Here is a 26,394-nt window from a genome sequence, read left to right as displayed (position 1 = left end):
ACCTTAACCACTCACGTGTCCTTGGACTATGGACCCTAACCTCGAACCATCCTTAACCACTCACGTGTCCTTGGACCCTAGCCTCGAACCATCCTTAACCACTCACGTGTCCTTGGACCCTAGCCTCGAACCATCCTTAACCACTGGTCCCATGACCTTGGACTTTGGACCCTGGCATCGAGCCTACCTTAACTACTGGTCACGTGACCTATGGGGCGGAGGAGGTTTGAATTTAAATTTTTACTTCGACCTACCCTTAACCACTCACGTGGACGGTCACGTGATCATTAGGCAGCCAATCAGAGGCTAATTTTGGTCACGTGACCCCCTGGCGGGGGATTTAAATTCAAATTTAGTTCAACATAACCACTAATATGATCATTAGGTCACACCCTCTTATAACTCACGTGACCTTCACCAGGGGCTGAGTGTGCACGGACGTCATTTTATTTTTATTTTGTTTACCCCACCACCCATCGAAGGGGTAGGTAACCACTTCTTATATTATAACCTCCGTACGCCATTTTGGTTTTTCTTGCAACTTGAGAGATTGAGGGTTTTAGAAGTGCCATAGTGTGCACGGCCGCCATTTTGCTTTTATACTGTTTGAGACACTTACGGGTTTGGTGGAGCCTGGAGTGTGCCCAACCGCACAACAATACTCTATATACTCATATACAATACTCTAAAAACATGCTGAAATGAATTCCAGGTATTTGCAAAGTCTTGCAACTTTTTTTGGTATCAGTGTTTAAGACACAGTATTTTAAAATATAATAGTTGACTGTAAGATAATTATAAGAAAAAGATGAAACTTTTTCTCTTTGTATAAACAACCTTTTATTGTTTTAATGCAATATGCTGTTCAAATTAGATTAATCCCCATATTTTAATGTTTTTTGTCTTTTAGAACAATTTTCAATTCAAATATAATTTATTTCCTACCTTGTTCTTGAACTTGTCAAAGTAATAATGATGAATTGTCCAAAAGCTCATATTCATTAATCATAAAAGCCAAACAAACTGTCATTATTTCAAATATGAGTTATGAAGAGTTGGATGTTTACAAAAAATATTCTGAAAAAATTTATTGAGAATCGCATATACAAAATTGTTATAATTATTTTTTTATAAGATATGAACTAGCATCTGTAAAAACTGCTAATTGTTGTTATATCAACATAATTATTATTTTAGGAAAAAGGAAGGATGATATAAATAAGAAAAAGATTATCCAAGATACAGATCTTTATTAGGATCAGTACAAATTGGACATTACATTGTTTTGTTTTTTAAAAAAAAGAGAAACAATGATGAATGAAGCCGACAGGGTCATTTGAGAGCATGGATGATTGTTGCAACCATTTCAACCATTACATCCCGTTGAAGAGGCAGGAATTCGAGCTCCCGTTATATTTTCATTTATATATATACTAATTCATCTTCATTTTCAATCAAGAAAAAAAAATTCTGTTTCACTAATAACTAAACATTAAACCTATCAAATATATTATGTCCTCTGATGGTTTTTTTATTCAATAAAACCCAAAACACAGTTCTCAATGATTAACTTATCATTCAATTACATTCACTAATACACTAATGCATAGTTGCATCATCTTAAATGTCATGTCCTCTCTCTTGTAACTAACATTTATCACGACACTCAAAACTGCCAATCATTTAGCTTCGAAGCACTCCTTTTCTTTTTCAGGCAACATCCGATTTATTAATATTCAAATTTCGACAAAATACAAATACAGGAGTCGTAACAAGAAACAATATTGAAGAGAAAAAACAAACAGCATTTTCCTAATCAATAATGTTTCAGGGAAATTGTTTTACAAAATACATGTCATTTCCGAAAAAAATAAAACAACATATCACTTTGTACATAAATAACAATTTCATATTCACATTTCAAATTCTATTTCAAGGTAGCTCATCATAATAATGATTATTAATCGAATTACAAAGAAAAAAACTATTTAAGAGAAATAAACAAAATCTTTGGAATAGTGAAGTCTTTGCCTTTGCGGTACAACTAATTACATAACTACTTAATCTAATGAAAATAAATACTTCATTATTGTAATCATATACTCATCCCTACAAATATAATTTTGGAATTTTAATCATGGTATAGCTAATATTCAAATTTTTTATTCGACTAGCACCTTTGATTGAAGTTTAAATCATTTAACCAAACACAAATATTTTTAGGAGAATTGACTACAATACGGGGATGAGTATAGTCTGACAGATACAAGGTCATAGTACTCTAATTTAACTACAAATCCAAACACACCTTTAACCTACCTACATTATACTATTTAAATTTGAATTTGTTTAAAACTTGATTTCATAAAAAATAAATACATATTTTCAGAAAAAAATAATATCGGCTTAAAAGAAAAGAAAAAAAAAATCGCTTTGTGCACTTAGGTCAAACCCAACCCCCCCCCTCTCTTTATAATTTAAGTAACCAAACTACAATTGGATTTCTATATTGTATATAAAAATAAATATTACCATAAATATTGTTTCTATTCTTGTATTAAAAACTATGGGGAATTATTCATTTTTTTAGCATTGCGCTATTAAAGAAATAAGGCCTATCCTGAATACAACAAATCTGTGGCCACAACCACAACTCTAATTGGAGGTAGTTATTTCACAGGCGTTCGTAATTTTGTCAAAAAGCCAATGCGGAACAATGATATAGATGATTTCAATATTACTGTAAAGTATACCATAATTAAAAGAATCCAAAATTAGAGGGAGAGAAAAACATTACATCATACTAACAATAATATTGCACCTATTTCCATAAATTATTCCTATAATAACAACAGAGGTATAAAGTAAATAAATTAACATTAATTTAAAGATGATTAAATGGAAAGACTTTTTAAGAATGTATACAATTAAATTTATAAAAAAAAAAAAAAAAAAAAAAAAATTAAAAATATAAAATAAAAAGGTCACAGAAACCCTCTCACATAAAAACTCACAAGTTGTGATCGAATTATCCTACTACGCATACTCGCTACGGAATGATTTTACTAACTCCGGATTTCTGAGACATTTTATAGCTTTGACAATATAAAAAAATATATAACACTTTGAGGTGAGTTATTTTAACCTATAACACATTAGTCAAAAAAATAAATAGAGAAAAATAAGAATGAAACAAGAAATTCTATCTCCATGTTATGACCCCAAAAGTTCCCCTATCCTTCATCCTGACAAAAAACCTAACCACAGTTTGGTGAAACTTCAGTTCCAAATCCTATACGCATGATATGACAAATAAACTAAAGAAAAAAAAATAATAACAGGGTAGTTGAAATTTTTTGTATTTTATGAGAAGAGAAATAAAAAAAAATTTACATTTTGCCTCTAATTTAGACAAGGGCGTTTTCCCTGGTAAACCATTCTAATTCTAGAACGACCTATACTCTAAAAAAGTGTATACAAAATCTAAAGTTCATTTATTTCTATAATTTCCGGACACTTGGAGAAAGGTACTTTGGTTTTTTTTGTTACTTTTCTATCTTTTTCTTGCGGTCAAAGGAATATTACAAATATTGAGCTCAACATTGGCTAATGTATAATAAATTATTAAAAATATGTTTTGTTTTTAATTTATTTATATTAATGTTATCTGACATCCCTGGAACATTTCCTAAATCAAAGTTGGAATACTAGCACTTCTCAATCATTATACCTACATTATCTTGTGTCCACAAAAACGGTTCAAAAATTCCTTTTTTTTTTCTTTTTATACTTATTTAAACGTAACACATATTTATGAAAAACCTAAATCAGACTTTTTAACAGTCGTTAAATTTTTAAGCCCGAATCCATTTTATTCTTTTCTGGAGAGTACAATCCTAATTCTAGCTTATTAATTATTAAAATTATTCTAAAAATACTATAAGCTAAACTAAGCCTACAGAATTTTTACAACATTTAAAAATAGTTTTTTTTTGTTTTTTTTTTTTATTTTTAGGAATCTAACTCAGTGTGGAACCCCCTGCCCATGTGACCTTTTAGCCGTTCAAAATAGGCTTCAAATTTATATCAAAGAAAAGAGTAGATGAAAAAAAAAACCTTTTTCTCATTTTTTTTTTTTAATATATTTAAATCACGCGTAAAGAGCTACACCTACGATTCCTAAAATCTACCACAAGACAGCACAGACACTGATTTCAACCAACTTACAAAAATTATGAAGCTTCAAAATGCTTTAGAAAACACTCATTGTTACTCCATGAACAATTCCTGTTAGTAATTTGTTAGAAGAAGCATTTTGTTACTGCATATCACACCGTTCAAAGTGGAAAAGGGGGGACAAAAAAAATATATGAAAAACTCAGCAAGCGATATTATTTCGGATGCGGTAAAATTCAACAATGGCAGCAAATTAATTATGCCAAAAAAGTTTTTTTTTTCTCTCACTTTAAAGCCTAAATTTAAAACTATTCTCTACATTTTTACACTACAATCTACAGACTACATTTCAGAAAAAATTGTTTCATAAAGATTTACTTCTTTACTTAGCCTAAATATATATATTTTTTATTAACTAACCTTAAACCTAAAGGTTATGCAAGATACATAACCTTGGAGTTTTAAAAAATTATTCAATTGTATGTCTTGTCAGTTGTGTTTCCACTTACAATAACAAACAACAGTAGAAACCGAATGGCACTGTTGTCAATTGATCTTCTACGAAAGCTTTAAGTTTTTTCAAATGCTCCAAAAAGTTTATGTATAAGTGTAAAACAGCTGATTTTAATCACTATTATTTTTTTTTTTTTTTCAAAATACAAAAGTTACCAAGTAACATAAAATTTATTCATGGGCTTATTTCTTTTTGGAAGGGCTTTCAAATCATTTATTGAGCGAATGGAAAAAATAGGGCTCTGATGTACGATTGTTCAAAGCAAATTATCTACACGAATAATTGAAGAAATTATCAATATTAGGGAAGTGGCAAGCTAATATATTATCAACTTACAATGAAGGTCTTTTACATGTTTAAAAATCACATTTTTTGATACAAAAATTAACCTATTCCCTATTTGAACGTTTGTGGTTCTTTCTACAATGACCCTCGATATTAAATTCTCTCGACAAAAGAGTCTTATTCTCCTTGTAGTATATTATTTAAGCATTTAGTAACCTTTAAAGCCAGTAAAACACACACATTTGCTACACATTTTCGATAAAAACTATTGTTCATAAAAAAATAGTGGTACTTTACTTGACTTGTGTCAAGGTTAAAAGTATCAAAATAAACAGTCCTCTTTATATTTTATATATCTATATATATAAATAGTGCTGTGATATGCCCTATGTTTGCTAATGTTTGATCTGACCAGTTCGCCTCCTTTTGATTGTACTAAAGGCCCAGAACAAAGTTCGACATCGCTATAAGAGATGACGAGGTGATTTGAGTTAAGAATTGCATACAACTCTCGTAAAAGGCCCCGATTGAACACATGCACATCGCTGGGCTGGGGGCGGACCGGGAAGAGGCTACATCAGCACACGCCTGGCACATCACAGCCTTGGTTCACCTTTAGTCAACTGCACCTCCTACTAGATTATTATTATTATTATTATTATTATTATTTGGCACTTCTTTTGGAACATTGTCTACGACAGGTAAAACCCCCTGACGTGGCACACATTTTACCTATAAAATTGTATTTTACAATATATACTTTAAGAACATCTATTGGATTAATATAGTTTTTAGTATGAGAATAAGACACAGAATTTACAAGTATATTAATAATTTATATAAACAGATGTTTTATAAATGTAAAAAAGAAGAGAACAAAATATAAAGTTAATCGAATACAGACAAAAGAAGAAAACCAAACAACAAGTTGGAAGACTGACGAACTATGATTCATCGAGGTTTTTTTTTTTTTTACTTTTAAATAATTGCTAGTCTGGTTAATTTTCCATAATAAAAAATGCTCTAAACTGTTAAAAGCTTTAGACATTTCTAAGAAACACATTTAACACATACGTATTTACAACAGCACACCCTCCCTCGTGTATTGTATTTTTTTAATATGCTGATAATTTTCGAACAGAACCAAATACATACATATATATATATAAATATATACAAATATATTGTTATTTTTTTCTTTTGGTATGAGAATAAAACATTTACAATATAATAAGTACAAAAGTTTTTTTTGTGAATTCGAGTGAAAAAATTAATGATTTTTCTCTATTTATAAAATGTAATCCTAGCACGACAATTTCACACATATATTGAAGACAAATTATTAAAGCTGGACCAGAATAGCTAGCTATAATATTTTCTACAACATGAAAGATATGAATCATTTTTAAATGGAATTTTAAATACACATATTACAAGGCTTAAGATAATTTTTATAATATAATACACAAATAGGAAGGTGCAGTCAACGTTTATTTGTCATGTATAACAAGTGTTAACAACGAAACAATTACTTTCTTTTTTTAATATTAATATCTACAATGCAACGAGACTAGCCAAATGGTCTCTTACCCATTTAAAAGGAATGAAAAATACACTGACTACTTTCTACAAAGATATGAATTTTTCCAATTGTATAAACAGCTCAGCGTACTTTTTAAAAATTATTTATATATAAATATTAAAAATTTTCAAATATCAACAACCAAATAAATAATAACAAATTTTCACTCCACTTATATCTTAAGAAATTCAAATAAATGTTTGAGGGCTAAGGTTCTTAGAAATTTACAACAATTAGCCTTGGGAATACTGCAAAAGGTCATTTTTTTTCCAACTGTAAAGAAGAGAATTTGAATCAAATTTCGTACACTTGTTATTTTGTGTATTTCACACCTTTTTTAAAATTTTTTTTTTCAAAATGACGAGAAACTGTAATAGAAGTCAGCTCTCGTAAAACTCTCTTGTAGAATAAATATATTAAACTGTACACTACACATCACAATGCATGTAAGTTTTTTTTAAATATCATTTCTTTTATGTTACGTCCACTATTACTGCTGTAAATTTCGCATCTGAAAGATTAATTCAAAAATACAAACAATATGAAAAACTATTTTCATTAACTATTTTTACTCTTAAATATAAATTCCTTCCTCAAATCACTTACAACAAACATAACACAAATAAAATCTACACAATAATTGATTATGAAAAAATAATTTAACAATTCAAATTGAGCCAATTGATTTATCTTTTTCTTTCATTAAATAAATGTTCATGGCATCTACTTTATGGCTCACTTTTAATATACCGTACCAGAAGAATAATTCAAATATCGACTAATAACCTAATCGAAACCTCATTCGAAATTTAAAAAAAAAGAAAAAAAAATATATTAAAAATATTTAGTTAAGAATGAGAAACATTGAGCCTCAATTAATATTCGTTGTTACCTTTACAAATCTACCAATGGAATTTCTCCATTGGTAGCTAGTCAATGGTAACAATTCTTGAAATGCCAACCCAGGTGTGATTCGCAGGTTAGTATTCTCATCATCTGTGGGCCACGTGTGCAGCCAAATTAAATATATAGTTTCTTTCTTTTTTTTTTCTGTTTTCTTTTTTTTTTTTTGTGATTTTTTTTACATTTTGGTTTTTTTTTTCTTCTCTCTGTATGTTGCCACCACTGTATTAGAAATTGATATAAGGTAACGTTTTGGAGGCTATGATTGATGACTGGAGCCTACCCTACTTCTGTGGCTGTGGCTGGTATTGGTAGGTGTCATCAGGTGAAGCAGTGTTCGAGTTATGTTCATTCTCTGGTATCGGCATAGTGTGAATTATTGAAGGAGCGTGTCCGTAATATGAATATGGAGTAGCTGGTGCTGCGATGTACTGTAATTACAAAAGAACAAAATAATTATAGGTTAAAAAAAAATAATTCAACAATAAAATAAAATTCAATGAATTTACATAGCATACAATTGAAGACCACAAAGGAAAAACAAGATAACTTGATTTTTTTTTTTTTTTTTCCATAAATGAATAACAGATCTTTAAATGGCAGACACAATGGCAAAGTCAAAACAGAAGAAAAACAGCTCAAATTTTTTTTTTTAACTATTTACTTAAAGTGCACATCATAGACATTTCCGAGGTAAAATTCATTCTCCTCAGCATTTAGGAAAATGTGAGATATTTTCTTCCTGAACTCTTCAAATTATAAATTAATTTTCAAATTAATAAACTTGATTAAAAAAATAGAATAAAGATAATACTTTTAAGGATATAATAAAAAAAAATTCAATTAATTAATAAAAGTACTCTTTAGACTGCTTTCCTTCCAAAAAAAAAAATGTTAACACTAGCAAATAAAAATGATGAATCAAATTTAATCTTAAACTGTATACTTCAGGTTTCAAATAAAGCTTATAATGTCTTGTTTTCAAAACAGTGCATCATTTTTTAAATTCAGTTTGGAAGGTGCAGTTTAGATTCATGATGTTGTATTATAAAGAAATTGAGAAAAAGACTGATATTAAGAGATTTAGTTTTCAAGGATTTAAAAATTTTGATTTTCACACTGGTTAACATCTTTAAGTTTTTGGGATCGCTGACTGCAAAGTCATATTAAAGAAATTTAAATGGTACATTTTGAATTATTTAAATTAATATCCTTAACGATAATAAAATCTTTTAATCTACACATTTATTTTTATTGAGTCCCATATTGTAGTGAATTAATAATAATCTCTGATAATGATACTTTAAAGTGAGACCTACCTTCCGTTTAATTAATTCCTCAATCTTACATTAAATATAATACTGACATAATGCGTAGATAGGAGTCGTGCTCAGGAATTATTTAAAATTTAATATGTAAACTTATTTATTGAAACCAATTGGAATACAACAATCACAAATATTTTGAATTTGATCTATAAATAAAAGAATAATGCACTATTATTTGGAGAGAAAGAAAAAACATTGCACCGGATGAAATTAAATTTTCTCATAAATTCTAAATTAAAGAAGTACTCTCTTTTAGTACCTAGTACTAGTAGTTCAAATAGCATTGGCCATATTATTTGTAAAAAGTACTAATGACAGTATATTATAATCTATACGATCGTAAAGTAAGAAGCCATCAAATATGCAATGATATATTCAAGTTTACACTTCTTGCAAATACTATGAACTATAATATATTATTGTATAGTAAAAGATAATTCTAAAGTGCACTCACAGGAGGCGCTGGGCTGATCTGGAGTGTATTCATGTGAGCAGACAGTTGCCTGATAACTGGCGCATACTGGACTGTGTTCGGATCAGCACCTTGCATCATCTGTGTAACACACATGTTGATATTATCATCATATAACATTTAGTTTCAGCAATTATTTAAAAAAATATAGTGAATACATTTGAGAACTCTCATTAATATAAATTACAAAACCATATGACTTATTTTCAATAAAATTATAAGGGCCATTCTCATGGAAATGGATATTTTTGAGTTCAAGTTTTCTAAAATGTAAAAATACTCCAATCGAGTTGAAAAAAATGATAGATGCTCTCTTGAACTTTTTAATTGCAATGCATTGTCCAACCAAACAATAGCTATTTTATTATTGTGAGAAAACAACCACAAAAATTTGAGAAAAAAAAGCACAGGAAAAATTTTCCCAGCTCTAAAATCATCAATTAGACACAAACAAATGGTCTGGACATCACTTCTGCAACTTTTTGTGAGGATGACCCGTATAAGACTGAAGTGATGTCTAAGTTGAAGTTCAACAGAAACTTGAGCAAATTACAGAGGATTACCAGGAAGGAGAGGAGGTAGTTGTCCTGAGGATATGTTGCCTCTAGGATTGGATTGTTTGCGCTCCTAGAGTAACATCTACTCAAATAAACAATACTAGCCTCACACTTGGACAAATTTTATGGATATGATGGGACAGGGAAGATAAATTAAGATTCATCAGCTAGAAATGAAGATCCTTACATGAATACAAGCAGAACTTGTCACTGAAATTCAATGAAGATATTGTGTGGAATATTTTGGGTTTAAAGGAGGTGAAAACAAGGGCTCTGGCATAAGACAGCAGACAGCAGATCGATATAAAATGATACATTCTCATAATAACATTGAGAGAATCTATATCATCATGAATCATCTTTGCAAACATAAATCTCCCTATAGAACATATGGCTATAGAGTTTCTGTGCCTATAGAAGACAGTTCATTAAGAGATAATGAATAATTCTACGAAGATCACCAGAAAGTAAAAAATGATACTTATGATATGAAAAAATTATTTGTGGAGATATGAATGCAAGAACTGAGATAGATCACAATCTAGCCTACAGAGTGGTGGGTAAATGGAGAAGAACAATTATGTTAAAAATGATGGAAAAAATTAATTGAGTCCTAAAGAAATTAAATCTTCTGATCATAAATTTTATTTTTAACCATAAAAAGATCCAAAAAGTAATCTTCCAAGCACCTGGAAAATAATGAGAAGATAGTTGACTGTCGATAATATATATGAGGAGGAGATGGTTGGAGGTGCAGTTACGAGAATAATAGAAATAAGTTTAAAACCTTACTTATTAGTGCCAATGTTAATTTATTACTAACTTTATTTTTAATTATTTTCATTCTGTAAAAATATTAATTTTAATCATTCTATATATACTTTATTCACTGGCTGTTATCTAGTTCTTTGCTCTTAGCCCTGATGAAGGCTAGAAATTATGGGTGAAACATTGGCACTAATAAATAATTTTTTTAAACTTACTTTTGAGTTATTCTCTAACAGCACCCCCCAAACCATTTTCTCCTAATTAAAACCATTTAATCTTCCGATAGACCTATGATTTACTTTTCACTAGGATCCTTACAAGTAGCAAGTACAAACCCATAGCTGATGAAACAAAACACAGAAAAGGAATAAAGTCTCCAAATATCTCTGAATCTATCACCTACTTTAACATTGGAAGCACTATTTTACTAAACCATATACAAAAAATAAAATAAAATAACTCAACCAATTAATTACAAATAAATAAAGATTAGAATATTCATAGATATGAATCATGTTTAATATGATCATAATGACTAATTATAATTAATTAATTTCTAATAGATATTCAATAACTAATACCTATTTATTATAAAATAAAAAATAAAATTGCACTTTATACATACTTCAACGCCAGACATGTGGGGAGTAGGCTGCATGACAGTGTACTGCGCGGGTAGCATGCTGTGAGCCCAGGACGTTGGGAGGGGATAGCTCGACACCTGAGCTTGGTAACTGCCGTAACCAGTCAGCGTAGCGGGCAGCATGTGTTGAGCTGCCACTCCATTCTGGCTCGCTCCGTCATAGCCCATCTGCCCACTCTGTAATAAGAAAACAAAACACCAAATAATCAGATTGTATTGCCTAGATTAATGAAATAAAATTAATAAAAAAACTGACTATAAAGTCTATCTGGAATGGCTGCTTGCTTCTGTGGTACTGTAATGGAGAATAAAGAGAAACAGTCTCAGATTTCATTTTACTTGTAACATTTATAGAATAGTCAGGGAAAATGGGCTCAGAAACCCTACAATGGACAAGACAAACTCAGTCAGCTACGATATTTTCAATACTATGATTGGGTAGATAAAAGGTGAAACTTCACATCTTCGCATCACAAGTCGGAGTACTTGCCAGTACAGTTATATAGAGCTGAAAGTTAGATATTAACAAACGAAACAGGATAGTAGAGTGATGAGCTGCAGAAATAAGGTTCCTCAGAAAGATTGAAGCGAGAGGGACATAAAGAGACTGCATTGGTAATGAGAGTATCAGGGAGGAACAAGGAGTTCTATCGATGAAGGTCCTAGTGGCTCGCCAGCTGCAGTGGTTCAGCCCTGTCGTTAGAATGGAGGATTACTGAGACCTAATAAAAACCATGGACTAAGTCCCTGATGGTAGAAGATCTCAAGGCAGACCAATGTCGTACGATACATCAGCCATTTATGCTAGAGAAAAGGTAAAAATATCCGTCAAGCCAGGAACATGGCAAGAAATTTTAGACCTGGCTGGATACTCCATCACTCTAATAAGCCACCAAAAGGAGGCACAAAAGAGGAAGATATCAATGTTTAGAATTAGCATGCACCTAGCATCTTTGGTAATGAATCCCTCCACTATTTCAGGAAAAAAAAAATTTTAAGTTCTCTCCCAAGCAAGAAAATATATGTTATTTAGCTTCATAAAAGAAAAAAAATCAAATAAAAATACTATAACTAAATAACTATATAATTAAAGTAAGACTTTAAGATTCAGACTTACATCAGTTCCTTCTCGCCACATTCTTGCATCATTTCTGTATAAATTACGTTTTTTCTGTCCGCCATCAGCGAATTTGACCAGTAAAGCATCTTTGCACCCAGGAAGAGGCTTTCCATTGAATGCTTGAATAATCTGTTCACATTTGTCCTTAGACTCCATCCTGAAAAACATTTATTTTATTTTTTGTATTTGCCTTATATCAACTTTAATATTAACCAAATATAGTGTAGAATCACACTGATAAAATATAATTTCCAAGGATATGTTAAGGAACATAAAAACAGGTGGTTTCAACAAAAATTACAAAAGAGACAAATTCAATCATGAAGGGAATATTGAACCACATATAGTTGAATAACCATTGATTTTAATACAGAAGGTCTTTGAAAAATAATGAACTGAATTTGAAGCTATATTTTGTAGGATGCAAGTGGAATGAGCTGCATCACATAACATACAGTATATTTCAAGTTTTACATAGTATTCGGCAGAGTAATATGTTATAGTACCAGTTCTCAAGTTCCAAAGGAAAACTAACTCTTCCAGCTTTCCAGGAAGAACATTTTTGAATGAAACTATACCTCAATGGTAAATTGGTTAGGCTGAGGATCAAGATCTCTTAGCATGGCCTCCAAGATCCACAGACCTCACTCCTTGTGACTTCCTCTAGAGATACATCAAGGACAATATTGTTTAAGTTCCACTACTACCCACTTTTTTTTTTCATTGGCACGTCAGACCATGGAGGTACTCTTGGTATTACTCATGGAGGTATTTCTTAAGTACATCGCGCGTTTCCTGAAGTGGTTTTCATAGGGTGGGTCCGTCACTCCGCCTATTTTTTGTGAGGGCCACCCATTTGTGACCTCACAAATGCCTGGGGGAGATTTTGAATGAGTATTGCTTAATTTTATGCTTGAAAAAATCCTGGGTAGGGCCGGGCTAAAACTCGCAATCTAAGGGTTGGCAGATAGGCGCGTTACCCACGCTGCTACCGTCACTCCCACAACACTAGGGATTATGACAGGCAACAACATGCTTATGTGGGCTCTGCAGTGGGCTGTGGTCTGTGCTACAGGTGGTCATATTTAAAATTTGAATAAAAAGAAACAATTTTTATTTTGAAATAATTTTTAAATGAAATGTAGCTAAATAAAATTGGTAATAATAAAAGATCCTTTAAGATGAGCTTACATCTTACATAATTTCACTTATCTTGTAATAAAACCTTTATCAAATTATGATACTATGTGATGAATATTTCATTTACTCTGGTATAACTATAACAAAAAAGAATAATCATTCTGAGGAAAACAGCAGAAGTATAAAACTCTGCATGAAATCAAATTGAAAATCGCTACAAATTATAGTTGCTACGATGTTAATTACTGTAGTCACAATTAACCATGTTTTTCATCCAAACAGAACGGTGGAAAGGGGAATAATTTTGTAAATTCTAACTTTGGACAGAATACACGAGCTAAGTAATTTTGAAATTACAAAATAAAAAGCATTTCTTACCTTTAACCTCACCTTTATTTCCTCATTAATTTTGTTTTTTCTAGTTACCATAGAACTTAAATAGTTAAACCTATATACCTGTTTAAATGTACTTCCTCTAACATCTATTTCACTGAAATTACATTCGTTTCTAATGCTAATCATATATTTTGTTTTATCCATATTGATTTCGAGACCTAGTTCCTAACTAGAGTTTATCAACAAATAAATCATAATATAAATATTTTTATTTGTAGAAAATAATTTGTTTTATTTTATTTCATTTCATTTCTATTCAAGTCAATTAATGCTTCTTTTAATTTCATTAAAGATAAAAATTGTAATTAAATTGTTCCAATATCCAAAAACTTTGAAATTGAGTGAACCTCATCTTAGAGCTGTGAATAATGATTACTTTTATAATTCTAGTATTAATATATTAAACTGTTCTTACCTAGCGAATCCAACACCTTTACTTGTTCCTGTGGTGTCTTTGAGAATCCTTGTAGAAATAACGTGTCCATACTTGAGAAGTAAATTTTCAAGGTCTGTCTCCTTATAATTTAGTGGAAGATTTGCAATATATAAATTAGTTGGATCTTGCTCCTGTTGCTGCAGGACAAAAAAAAAATAAGAAAATACCGATTAGTATCATAGAAACTGATAAATAAAACTTTCAATACCACTATATAAACCAAATACTTAATTATGGATTCATTTAGGGTATTTTAGGTTTCGTAAATAGATAATACTATTTTATTATAAACTCTTACTTTTTATTATAAATAAAAAATTAATGAAAATTTCCACTTTTTGATACTAACAACGAGAAAAGTGTTTAACTTGACTAACAAGCTGTAACTCTACACATGATCTACATTTTAACTACAGACATAGGTAAGACTATTTCTGCAGAGATTAGCTTTCTTATTTTCTACTGCTGTACTACGATAGTGTTCTTTATTTTAAGAAATGAAACTACATTTTGACCATATAAATAAAATGCATCTTTATTATAAAAGTTGACTTCTCAAAAAATACAGTATCAGCTTTGCCATATTTTTCAACAATTGAAACCATTTTTTATAACAATAATTATTAAGACAGCCTCCGTAGTATTTAGTATTTTTGGCTTCAATTCATAAACAAATTCTACCTGTCTGATCTCATACTCGTTGGTACATGAAACATTCATGTTCCCAATTTTTTAAAAATCTTTTCTAAAGCATTTTAGAGTTTAGAGTACTTAATGTGATGAGATAGGAGAAATAATCGGGTTTGATGCACCACAATATAGGACATTAAAGATGAACATATCACACAAACACATGTTGAATAGATTCCCTACTTTGGACTCCACCTTGACAAGAGACTTAATTGGAATCCCTATACTAGGCTGAAATGACAAGAAACTGCTCGTAGATTCTGATTTCTGCAACACTTACTTGACAAACTGTCTAAACTTCCCATTTACTACAAAAACTCTTATAATCAGACCTATTTGGGCATAAGGAATTGAGCTTTCGGGATCCACCAAATTATCAAATTCCTCCCGTATCCAATCCTTACAATCCAAAATCCTTGATGTTCCTTATTACATTAAAAATAAACTAATCCATAAAGACCTCAACATCCCATTCATTGCAGATTTGACCTAAAATAGATAAACCTCCTTTCAATCAAAAATACTTACCCACACAAACCCATTAGATTTTTATCTCTCATCCCTGATAATCCTCTGGGGCGTCTGAAAAGAAGATAGTCGCAGGATCTTCTAATTTAATGCAATGATTGAAGTACTACCATTGGGTGGTTCCCTACCAAGATTATCATGTGTTCTCGAACATTTACCACATTTAATTATTGTAAATTTTGTATACAGTTGTAAATTTCAATAAATAAAAAAAATTACAATGAAAAAATTTAGGGGTTTGTAAATCATTTGATCAGAAAAATCAGTAAGTACCCTTTAGCACAAAATGCTTTGTATACATTGTTTCTTCAAGTGCGTAACATACCTACATTCCCATTTCTTGGTCCCATATGGATTACAGACATTCAAAGGCACTAATTTGTTGTTATAATGTCAATGAAGGCATCATCAAAACAACATTGCACTTAAACTATACAATTAACCCTCACTAAGACGAGGAATCAGCTTATGTTACACACACACACCTATGCAATGACACAAATGTAAAACAAATAATGAAAAAAAATTTAATAATGAAAAAAAAAATCAAAGACAAAAGGGATACCTATACTTCCATTAAATAAATCAATTTTAATTTGTAAAAATTTAAAAGAGTTGAATAACAATCATACGGTTGTTTATAAACACTGTTAAATCATTATAAACTTCTTGATCCATTGGCCAATATTTCAAACTCTAGTTCATTTTCATTTAGAATTCAGATTTTAAGTAAACCACAATGCTTCCTATTCATCCCTCTATTCTCAGTCCACTGGTGTTTCTCAAGGTAGTATCCTTGGTCCCATCCTCTAGACCGTCCAACCAATCCAAACACTATCCTCACCACGTATGCCGATGACACATGTGTGCTCGCTGTTAATAATAACCCATTAATCGTATCCCAAAATCTCCAATCTCATATCACAGCCATCGAAGAATGGTGTTGTAATTGGAGGATTAAGATAAATTCCAACAAATCCCATCAAATCACCTTTACCTTCCGTCGTAAACCTACTGACTGCCCTACAGTTTCATTTAATGATGTTGCTCTTACCCCTGTCGAACAGATCCCTACCTTGGACTACATTTGGACAAACGATTAACCTGGAATCCTCACACAAGACAGGAAACTGCACGTCGATTTCGACTATTACAGCACTTACTAGACAAACGGTCTAAACTTCCAACACATTACAAAAGACTGTTCTACATGACTGTAATAAGGCCAATCTAGACATATGGAGTTGAGCTTTGGGGCTCCACTAAACCTTCGAATTCCTCTCGTATTCAATCCTTACAATCCAAAATCCTTCATAATATCCTCAATGCTCCTTACTTTGTCACAAATAAAATCATACATTAAGACCTTAATGTTCCCTATGTAACCAATCTAGCCCGAACCAGATATCAATCCTTCCATTATAATCTCTCCAACCACTCAAACCCCCTAGTTTCTAATCTTGCATCCTCTTCCATTCCTGACAATTCTCCGAGGCGCCTGAAAAGAAGATGGCCACGAGACCACCTAATGTAAAATGTCACTCGAGTGCTAACAATGGGTAGTTCTCTACACGCCTGTAACACTCCAATTTAACTTAAATCAGATTTACTAAATGTATTATAATGTACAGTTGTAAATAGCAATAAATAAATATTTAAAAAAAAAAAATAAAAAAAAAAGAATTCAGATTTTAGAATTTCCAATTTTCATATGAGAATTTCTCACTAATTCTCAGAATATTTATATATCACTGTTCTAAAAAAATTTTTGTATTTGGAGTCCTCTCAATTTCATGGTAAAAAACTAAAATAAAAGTATGTGGAAATGGTCTTGAAAATGGAAAAGAACCTGAAAAAGTAGAAGTTTATAATTAATGCAGGCAAAACTCTTAATAGAAGATAAAACACTAAAAACATGAGGCGTCTTAATTTTTACTTTAATTAGTAAATTAAATTAAAATTTTAAAAGTACTTAATCTTTCCTTATTTAATATGTACTGATATCAAAGCTTTTTCTGTATTTTACCAAAGTTTAAATAAACATATATTTAACATCAATGAGCAAACATCAACATAACACTGAAACCATTATAAGTTTCCATCACTTGTAAATGATTAACCAATAAAGTACAATATTTGGATTTTTTTTTCAAATATAGAGACCATTTATGTCCATAATTTTAAAGACTAATCGGCCGAATAATTTTTTTTTTTTGTTTTAAAGACAAATTCGAAACTGATAAAACTGATTTATAGTGTTAGTAAATGAAAAGAAAGTTAGTTATTTTATGGATTCCTCCACCAGTGACAATAGTAAACTATCCAAACAATTATTTAGTCATGCTCCATAGCAGTAAAGCTAAGACGTAAAAATGCTAATCATCAATTTACAGCGGCAAAAAGCTTAGCTGGGGTATAAACATTTGGGGACAACACTCATATAAAATTGAGACAAAGCTAAACTATTATAATATATATACATAAAAATTATTTAAATAGTACAATTAAACTACATGATATGAAAATAAATAATAATAAAAAAAAAGAAAAACGGAACAAACACTATGAAAAATGTTAATGTTTTCTAAATTAGGAAGAGCGAACTCTGAACACACAGAAACTTGTTACGGTTTTTTTAATTAAGAAAATAGAAAAAACAAAAAGGATTAGCGTATTGCTCGAGTCAAGTTTATAGCCAATATATGCAATCTCTAAGCTGCTCCGAAAATAAACAAAATTTATACTTATCAGCGGTAGATTTGTTAAATAATAATTGTAGGTAATAATTATAGAATACTGAGATATAAAATACGTTGCCAGTAATGTATGAATAAAAAGCCTTTACTGTTTTTAACATGTTATCAAACTCCAATGAATCGAGCACTGAAACATTAAAGCTCAAAGGTAAGTAGACAAGTGATAGAGAAAAGGGTCATTTAATTATCTACATTAATTAATAATTAGTAATCTACGGCTACTATATTGATATTGTAGATTGTTCGCATCGGCACTGCAAAGATTTTAATTTCCTTCATCCAAATTTCAGGGCAGAAAAAAACAACTAAAATAAACAAAAAATGCCGTTTGAAACAGAATGTTTTAATATATTTCAAGCCAAACAGATATGCATTTTGCACAAAATTCATCAATTTTTTAACTAAAAATATGCCATAACAAAAACCTTTAAGGCATAAAAAAAAAAAAAGATATTAGATATTATAAAAAACAATAGATTCAAATCCTGATAATCAAAACAACTATTAACAAATTTATTTAATATTTCTCCCGAGTTACTCTGCAATAAACTAATTACTGATTAACAATATTTGAGACTAAAAAATTCCCACTTAAGCCATTATATACAACAAATTCTTGAAGACTGGAGTTCCAAGAGAATGACATTAATAATATAAAGATAAAAATATTAGAAATAAATGAAACTGTAGTTAGCCTAGACAGTTTAAATGATAGATACAATGATTTCATTATTATTTATACAATAGAATATAAATTAATAAAATGCCAAGAATGCACAAAGTTAACTAAACCAAAACAAAATAACTGACTTTGTAACTTATATTATTAACAGCTTAAAGACCATTTGTACGCTTTAATTTCTTCAAGTATCTAAAGATTTTTTTTTTTTAATTGATCTATCAAATTTAATTTCATTATATATAAGTATACATATCACCCATATATTAAATTTTGTATGACATTTCAAATCTTATGTTTTAAGAACCATTCTCCACGTTTGATGCTATTTCAGTTAAAGAGCATTTTAAAAATGACATTTTATTTTTGTTATTATCCTCCCTGAGATCAAAAATTTTCTTCTCACTGAGAGGTTTAAATTATTAATTGTCACTTAATTATAAAATGCATAATGCTTGTTTTGTCACTCCCTAGCTCTGTCAAAAAGCTGAGGCTCAAGCTTTACAAGTCAACGGAACCAGTTTCTTTTGCAGTAAACCTAAAAAAAAAAAAAAAAAATGGCTGCTTTCTTTTCAGCATTCTTCGAAATATTGGCATAATACATAATTTGAATTTTAGATAGAACACATCAATCACCACAATACTTTTTGCCTCTTTTATACAGTTTTCGGTCACTCCCCCATTTTTGAAATATCCACCATTATACGCTAACAAAGGAAGATTTCGTCCTCAAGGTGATCAGGACACACTACTAGAAAAATGCAAAAAACATTTGATCTTCCTTAGTTCATTTTTTAACCTCTTCAGGATGTGAAAGAAAATGAATAGTGTGGGAGTATTTTTAATGGTTGTCACTGGTGCTCAACAAAATCAATAGAAATAGGAATTAGGTTTTGTATAGAATGCAGTTTTGTTACATTTCAGAACCTCTATACATATGTCCTTATCTTAATTATTTTGTGAAGGTTCTCTTGAGTTCATTTGTCCTCCCTAGACTCAATGGAGAGACAAAATATTTAATTTCCTTTCAAAATTCACTTTGAGGATCCCCATAGCTTAGACAAGTCCAATTCTTAACTGTTTTATGTTCAAAACCAAGACTGATGAATGTGAAATCAATAGAGGAGACAATATTAAACTTCTTCCATACCCTAAGTGGTATTTTTTATTTTTTGTTAAAAAAGTGAAGAATGATTTTTCATTTCACACCTGTATTGTAGCGAAAGAGCAGTAATGTAACAAATTGCTACTTACCAGTTTGCTATTTTTCTTTTTTATTGTTTTTCTTGAAGTCATGATAGTGTTTTCCCATTTAAGTCAGTTCATCGATATCGAATAAAATAGTAACAAAAGCTTCTGTTTGTTCCTTTAGATCTTGATTAAATATACAACGATTGTTTATATAGCAAGTTAAAAATAACATTTTTTTATCATGTTTGATATTAAGTTCTGAATTGGGTCCCATTACTGTAATAGATGTGACTATATTGACAAATTTAAAAAGTTTCAAATATTTTTAAGCGGGACGAGTTTTTTGTAGTTTCATATTTTTATGTTGATTATCATGTATGATAAAACATTTAGAATGGCTATTTCTAGATAATTATTCACTTATTAAAATTAATACAGTAATGAGGAGTTCTATTTTGGCTTATCATACCTTGGTCGATAAGTGAGGCTCAATAAAATTAAAACAATTAGAATTACTGTTAAATTATGGTAGCCTGGGTAAATGGAAACACCTAAAAACATAATATTGAAATGTTTGATAATTTAGGGTTTCACTATGTACTTAATTTATAATTATTATTTTGAATTAATTGAAGTCATAATTTCTGTAATTCGGGTATTGGTACGGTTTCCTCTATAATAAGCAATGGTGTCTTCGAAGTGCCACATATGCAAAGCATTTTATCGGATGTTTGCTAACCTCTAGGACACCCCACAATAATTATCCATAATTACATGACAAGCCAATGTTTTATACCAATTAACATGCTTGTGTGTTCGATAGTATATTACATCAAAAATATTAATTAATCATGCCTATTAAACTTCAGATTAGTAAGTAAATTTTACAATGGCTTATTCTAAGCTTTTATTATTAATTATATGTTTTACAAAAACAAATATACAATAACCATAGAAGTACTGAATAATAAAGCAGTAGACAACACAATAAAGAAACATAAATTATTTTAAAGAACCCTCAAAAAACTTGTTATGACATAAAAACATGATTACAATTCAATTATTTTTTGTAAAAATCCCAAGCAGAATGATATCTTTACCGTTTTGTGCAAAAGCGCATATTTGTAAAGCATAATAATCTTTGCAAGTGCCGATCCCAACAATATGTATGTGCGTGTCATTTTGTGTATACTGTGGCAGGGGTTGATGTGAATGTGTCTAGATCATAACTTTCATCATTGTGCCATATTACGAACATACCGGAAAACAGTAATAAAATAAAACAAAACCGAACAAAGTAGAAGATGGGTTAACAAAAAACCTAAAGTTGATAAATTAATTAAATACAAAAAATTTATTACAAAGCATATGTGTTAAATAAGATCAGTTTGCCTTAACATATAATAAAGCTCACGATAAGGTATTTTTAGGAAAACTCCCACAAATTTAGAAAAAAATAGTACAAAAATGGTTAATACAACATGTAATCTATTAATGTGTTTATCCAGTAATTTTCTCAGGGTTATTCGTTTAAGCTTTTAGATAAGAAAACTAAGAAAAATAAGTGGTTAATAGTTTTTAAAATCTGTCCTTCATATAGTGTAAGAGTGAGTTTTCCTAATTTATTATGTAGAATTAGATCATTTCTTTGTTTTAAAAATGAACAAACTTTATGCTTAATTGTGAAATCTTTAGACTGTAATGTGGTACTATTGTTAAATAATGTTAATTTTATTCAATTAGAATAGAAATTACAAATTAAGATTTTAAATTTTTTACAAAAAATTGTGGCTGAAAAATTCAATAAAAAAATTAATAGATGAATGGAATATGGTCCGGGTGCGGTAAAAAAAAACTCAAATAGTAGATGATTATACTATTTTAAAACTAAAATAGTGTAATCATCTACTATTTGAGTTTTTTTTTTACCGCACCCGGACCATATTCCATTCATCTATACACACAGTCAATCAATAATCTTCCAGTATTCCAAAAGTTAATAGAATTTTGTTTACAAAATACTTAAGACACTTTTTTTTTTTTATTGTAAATGATTTATTGAATTGAGATAGATAAATTGTTTTTACATTGAATAATTCAATGTGCTGCTTGGAATGGTGGGAGGAACTGGTTCAGCAAGTGGGCCTAGTGCTTTTTTTATCTAGAAGGCACCTCGCCTTAACGTGCTTGGGCCATCAAGGCCTAGCAAATAGTACTAACAAAAGTATTTTTTTAAATATATCATACATACATTATAATTAATAAATTATACAGTATGCTACTAGTAATGCCATACAACTTAAAAATTGTTTTCATCCTGATTTTATAGACAAAGCAATTAGAGAAAAATGGGAAGTTCAAGAAAAGAAATAGCTTTTTCATTGAAACTAAATAATAAATATAAAAATATTCAGTATTGTTTTTTTTTCATTCTGGCATTTTTATTTGACTGACACAACCATGGCCCAAAAAATTTTGCAGGAACGCAAATTTACTGAATACTAATTTTTAATGAAATAAACAATAATTTTTTTGAATGACAATTACTATCTTTATTGGGTGATAAATGCAAATAGTAACATGGCAAAAACGATGATACTGTGTAATGTTTGTGCTGAGTGGTAGTCAGTGTTGGTTAATAAGTGATACTCAAGGTAGATAGATAGATAGAGAAGTACTTGCATGCAACAAACGTACAGTGGTCGGGCTACGGAGCAGTGTGATACCCACTTTGGCCATCTGTGCTTGTACCCCCTTCGCCTGGAGGGCTTTCACCGCAGCTTCGGCACAATCTCCACTCTCAAAGTCAACAAACCCATAACCTGAAACAGTACAACCTCTCCTTCTCACTAACTTGCTCTCTCTTACCTTCACTCATCATTAATAAATAAAATAAAAATAATAAATAAACATACTTATCTCTCTTCAAGACAACAAAAAAAAAAAAAAAAAAAATCCGTTTATTAAAACATCATATTCTGCATTGTTTCTAAATATGAATCATAACAACGGACAGTTTCTTCCATTTCATTATTAAAATTATTTATTATATTATTATGAACAAATACAAATTTTAAAAGTTCAGAAAATAAACACAATTTGATTAAAACTGTTTTGGATATAATAAAGAAAAATAAATTATTGCTAAAATGATTGAGATCATTATAAAAAATCTACAAGCTAAGTATAATATAAAAAGAGAGATAAATACATTAATTAAAATAAATAAATAAATAAAAATAACAGTCCACACTGTTGGCATAATTTGTATATCTGAATGTTTTGAAACTTATAATCAAGTTAATAACAGGAATCTAACAAATAATAATTAAAAAAAAGCAAGTTATAATCATCAATATTGTAATTTCATAAGATCATAAATAAAATATTTACATCATATATATAAAATAAATATTAATTTCACATTAATTACAGAAAATTACTGTGACATAGATGGTTTGTAATAGAGTAGTTCAGTTCTTAGGAGCTGTGTTTCAGAGGATTATTTTAACTCTCAACCATAGAATCATAATTAGTATAATTAACCAAAAAACATTTATAGTTATTAGTTGTGGTTTCTAATCAACTAATAATTAATTCTCCAATTTGAAGGAAATAACAGTGGTCATATAAAGAAAATCGGGAAATAAAAGTTAATAACGAGCCTAGATATGGAATTAAAAGGAACTAACCAACGTTTTATTTATGGTAGTATTTTATAAGCTACAGCGATAATTTTTTTGCTTCTCAATGAGATTTACCAATGATGATATAGAGGCACACTGTGCCTTGGGTTTATATTGCGAAATGAAAACTAACAAAATTATCAACACAGTTATTGAAACACAATTTCGAAAATATGTATGTTGGTTGGACCACATATGTGTCTTGCCAGAAAACAAATACAATTAGTTTTGTTATAGTATAAAACATAAGTTTCTTGTGAAAAAAAAGTCTTTAAATTATTAGTTTTTTTTAAATTTATAATTAAAGACCAAAAACTGTAAAATTTAGAAGGATTTTAATAAAAATTTACTTTCTTGAATTTATGACATGAATTTTGTAGATATACTTAAACAATTAAGTTATATAACAGTATCATAGATAAAATTTAAAAAAAAAAAAAAAAAAAAAGAGGAAAAATTCCAATAATTTAAGAAAGATAGTTTAATTTCTATGATTTTTTTGCTTCCTATATTAATGAAAAATCTTATGTAAAATTGCCATAGAACTGAAAACTAAATAATGAATTAACCGTAATTATTTGATGATTTAGTAATTTTGACAAAACCCTCTGTATAGTAAAATATAAATTGATTATAAATTACTACAATGATTTTATAACATGTCCCTTGATTAATTTCATACAATTAAATAAATTATCTATTTTCATTCATTAAGAACAGAAAAATGTAAGATATTTTCCAACAAACAGCTTTTAAGAATTGAGTATTAAAGAATTATTTAAGATTAGGAAATGTGATTCCTCTTTCAGCCAGGCACACTGGTAAAGTAAGATAGACGATTCTTGCTCTCCAGACAAACACCCTTGTGAAGTTCATCGCTCACACCAGAGTTTGCCGTTCACAATACAAACTTAGCTAGCTAACAAAAAAAACACATCAAAATAGTTTCGAAATCCATTCTACGTTACCTTTACATTTATTAGTATTCTTATCTAGAATAGCCTTGGTCGATATGATAGTGCCAAATCTGAAACAAAAATAATAATATTATTATCATGTAAATATATTTATTTCATTAGTTAATTCAGTTTACGAAACCCCCCTGTAGGTGTATAATTATCAACGTAATGATAGTCTTATTGGATATAAATGGGAGAAATTATGGTCATCACCGTGTTCTAATCTAATCACCTGTTTTATTCCCTGGCTAATATCAGGTACTGTAATCTTAATACATATATTATTCTAAGGATTAACGTAAGTGAATACAGATTTCAATCATCTCTTATTTAAGACATAAATATAGTACTAGGTCAGCTGTATAATTATGAGTTAAAAGGTCCAAATGTAACATGACACAGATTCACTACTAGTTGAGAAAATAAAGATTAGTCAAATGTATATTGTTGTGAAACTCAGAAAAAAGATATTAATGTTTACACCTAAGGACAGAGGTTTAACATTACCACTGTCTATACATTCCCAAGAAAATACTTATCCTGTTCAGTTAATGATAATAATAATAATAAGTTAATAACACTCACTGCGAGCACATATTGTAGAGCTCTTTATCAGTCGTTGACGGGTTGAGCCCATGGATATACAGATTGGTTTTGGACAGCTGTTGCTCCCCTCCTTGGCCGCCCATGTTGTTCGACAAGCTAGTTGACAAGGTTCCGCTCTGGGAGCCAGTATTAGAGCTCGAACTGGAGCTAGTGTTAGCCGGAGAGGATGCGGTCGGCACCCGAGGGGTTGTGAACTGCAACAAACGAGAAAAAGAAATAAATATTGGTTCGATTTAAATTTCATTTATATTATATTCTAACATAGAATTTATGCTAAAAGATGAATTCTAAAACATAAATAAAGCTTATTCCTACGATTTATATTCCCACACCACTTTGGCCTGTGACCTTGCCTTTCAAAAATTAACAATTATCTTGAGGAAAGTCTAAAAACGAAATCATACTGTTATTTTACAAGAAAGTCGTTAAAGTGTAACAAATATTCTTAAATCTCATGTCAAATAAATTATCAAAATCTGTGCATATATTTTTCTAGATATAAATACACTAATAAATAACCACTAAAATAATAAATAAACACAAAAAATGCCAATATCAATCACAATAACAATTTAACATTACTTGAAATATAATTACAAAAAGCTAAATAGTTTATATTTTTTATATATGGTTGAACCATCTTCTTAGTACAAGGAAATAAGTGGTTTCAAAACAACCACACTTATTTGAATGTTAATCTTCTAAATATCTCAAGAATCGATACAAGCAACCTATGATCAGCAGTTTTGACACTTATCTTAGGTTTGGTACAACAATTTAACACTTATCCTTAGGTTTGGTACTACAATTTAACACTTATCTTAGGTTTGGTACTACAATTTAACACTTATCTTAGGTTTGCTACTAAAATATTGTAGGGGAACTCTTGTTTGAATGTGAAAATTGAACATCAAGTTAATTTAGATAGAGATAAAAGCAAATCTACTAACATTGAGGAACAAGGGAAAATTTACAGTAT

At 29.8% G+C, this 26,394-nt stretch overlaps 1 protein-coding gene across 13 annotated transcripts in view; it reads right to left on the bottom strand.

Moving 5' to 3' along the window:
- Positions 1–1,230: 1,230 nt before the first annotated feature.
- The window catches only part of shep (alan shepard), a 535,390-nt gene continuing 510,226 nt past the window's right edge, over positions 1,231–26,394 (bottom strand). For 10 of the 13 annotated variants that reach the window (XM_067049170.1, XM_067049174.1, XM_067049173.1 and 7 more), the window contains 8 exons: positions 25,395–25,609; positions 24,819–24,877; positions 22,847–22,986; positions 14,300–14,457; positions 12,346–12,505; positions 11,211–11,405; positions 9,243–9,341; positions 1,231–7,891 (listed from right to left, as the gene is read on the bottom strand). In XM_067049170.1, coding sequence (XP_066905271.1) covers positions 7,745–7,891; positions 9,243–9,341; positions 11,211–11,405; positions 12,346–12,505; positions 14,300–14,457; positions 22,847–22,986; positions 24,819–24,877; positions 25,395–25,609 — 1,173 coding nt within the window. In that variant the 3' untranslated portion in view covers positions 1,231–7,744. The remainder of the gene's footprint in view (positions 7,892–9,242; positions 9,342–11,210; positions 11,406–12,345; positions 12,506–14,299; positions 14,458–22,846; positions 22,987–24,818; positions 24,878–25,394; positions 25,610–26,394) is intronic. The other 3 variants (XM_067049171.1, XM_067049179.1, XM_067049172.1) reach the window with 2 other exon arrangements.

This window comes from Halyomorpha halys, unplaced genomic scaffold (assembly GCF_000696795.3).
Source record: "Halyomorpha halys isolate HHAL.00 unplaced genomic scaffold, Hhal_1.1 Scaffold712.1, whole genome shotgun sequence".
Lineage (NCBI taxonomy): Eukaryota > Metazoa > Arthropoda > Insecta > Hemiptera > Pentatomidae > Halyomorpha > Halyomorpha halys.
The sequence above is the reverse complement of the archived record's forward strand: the minus strand, read 5'-3'. Positions and strand labels throughout refer to the sequence as shown.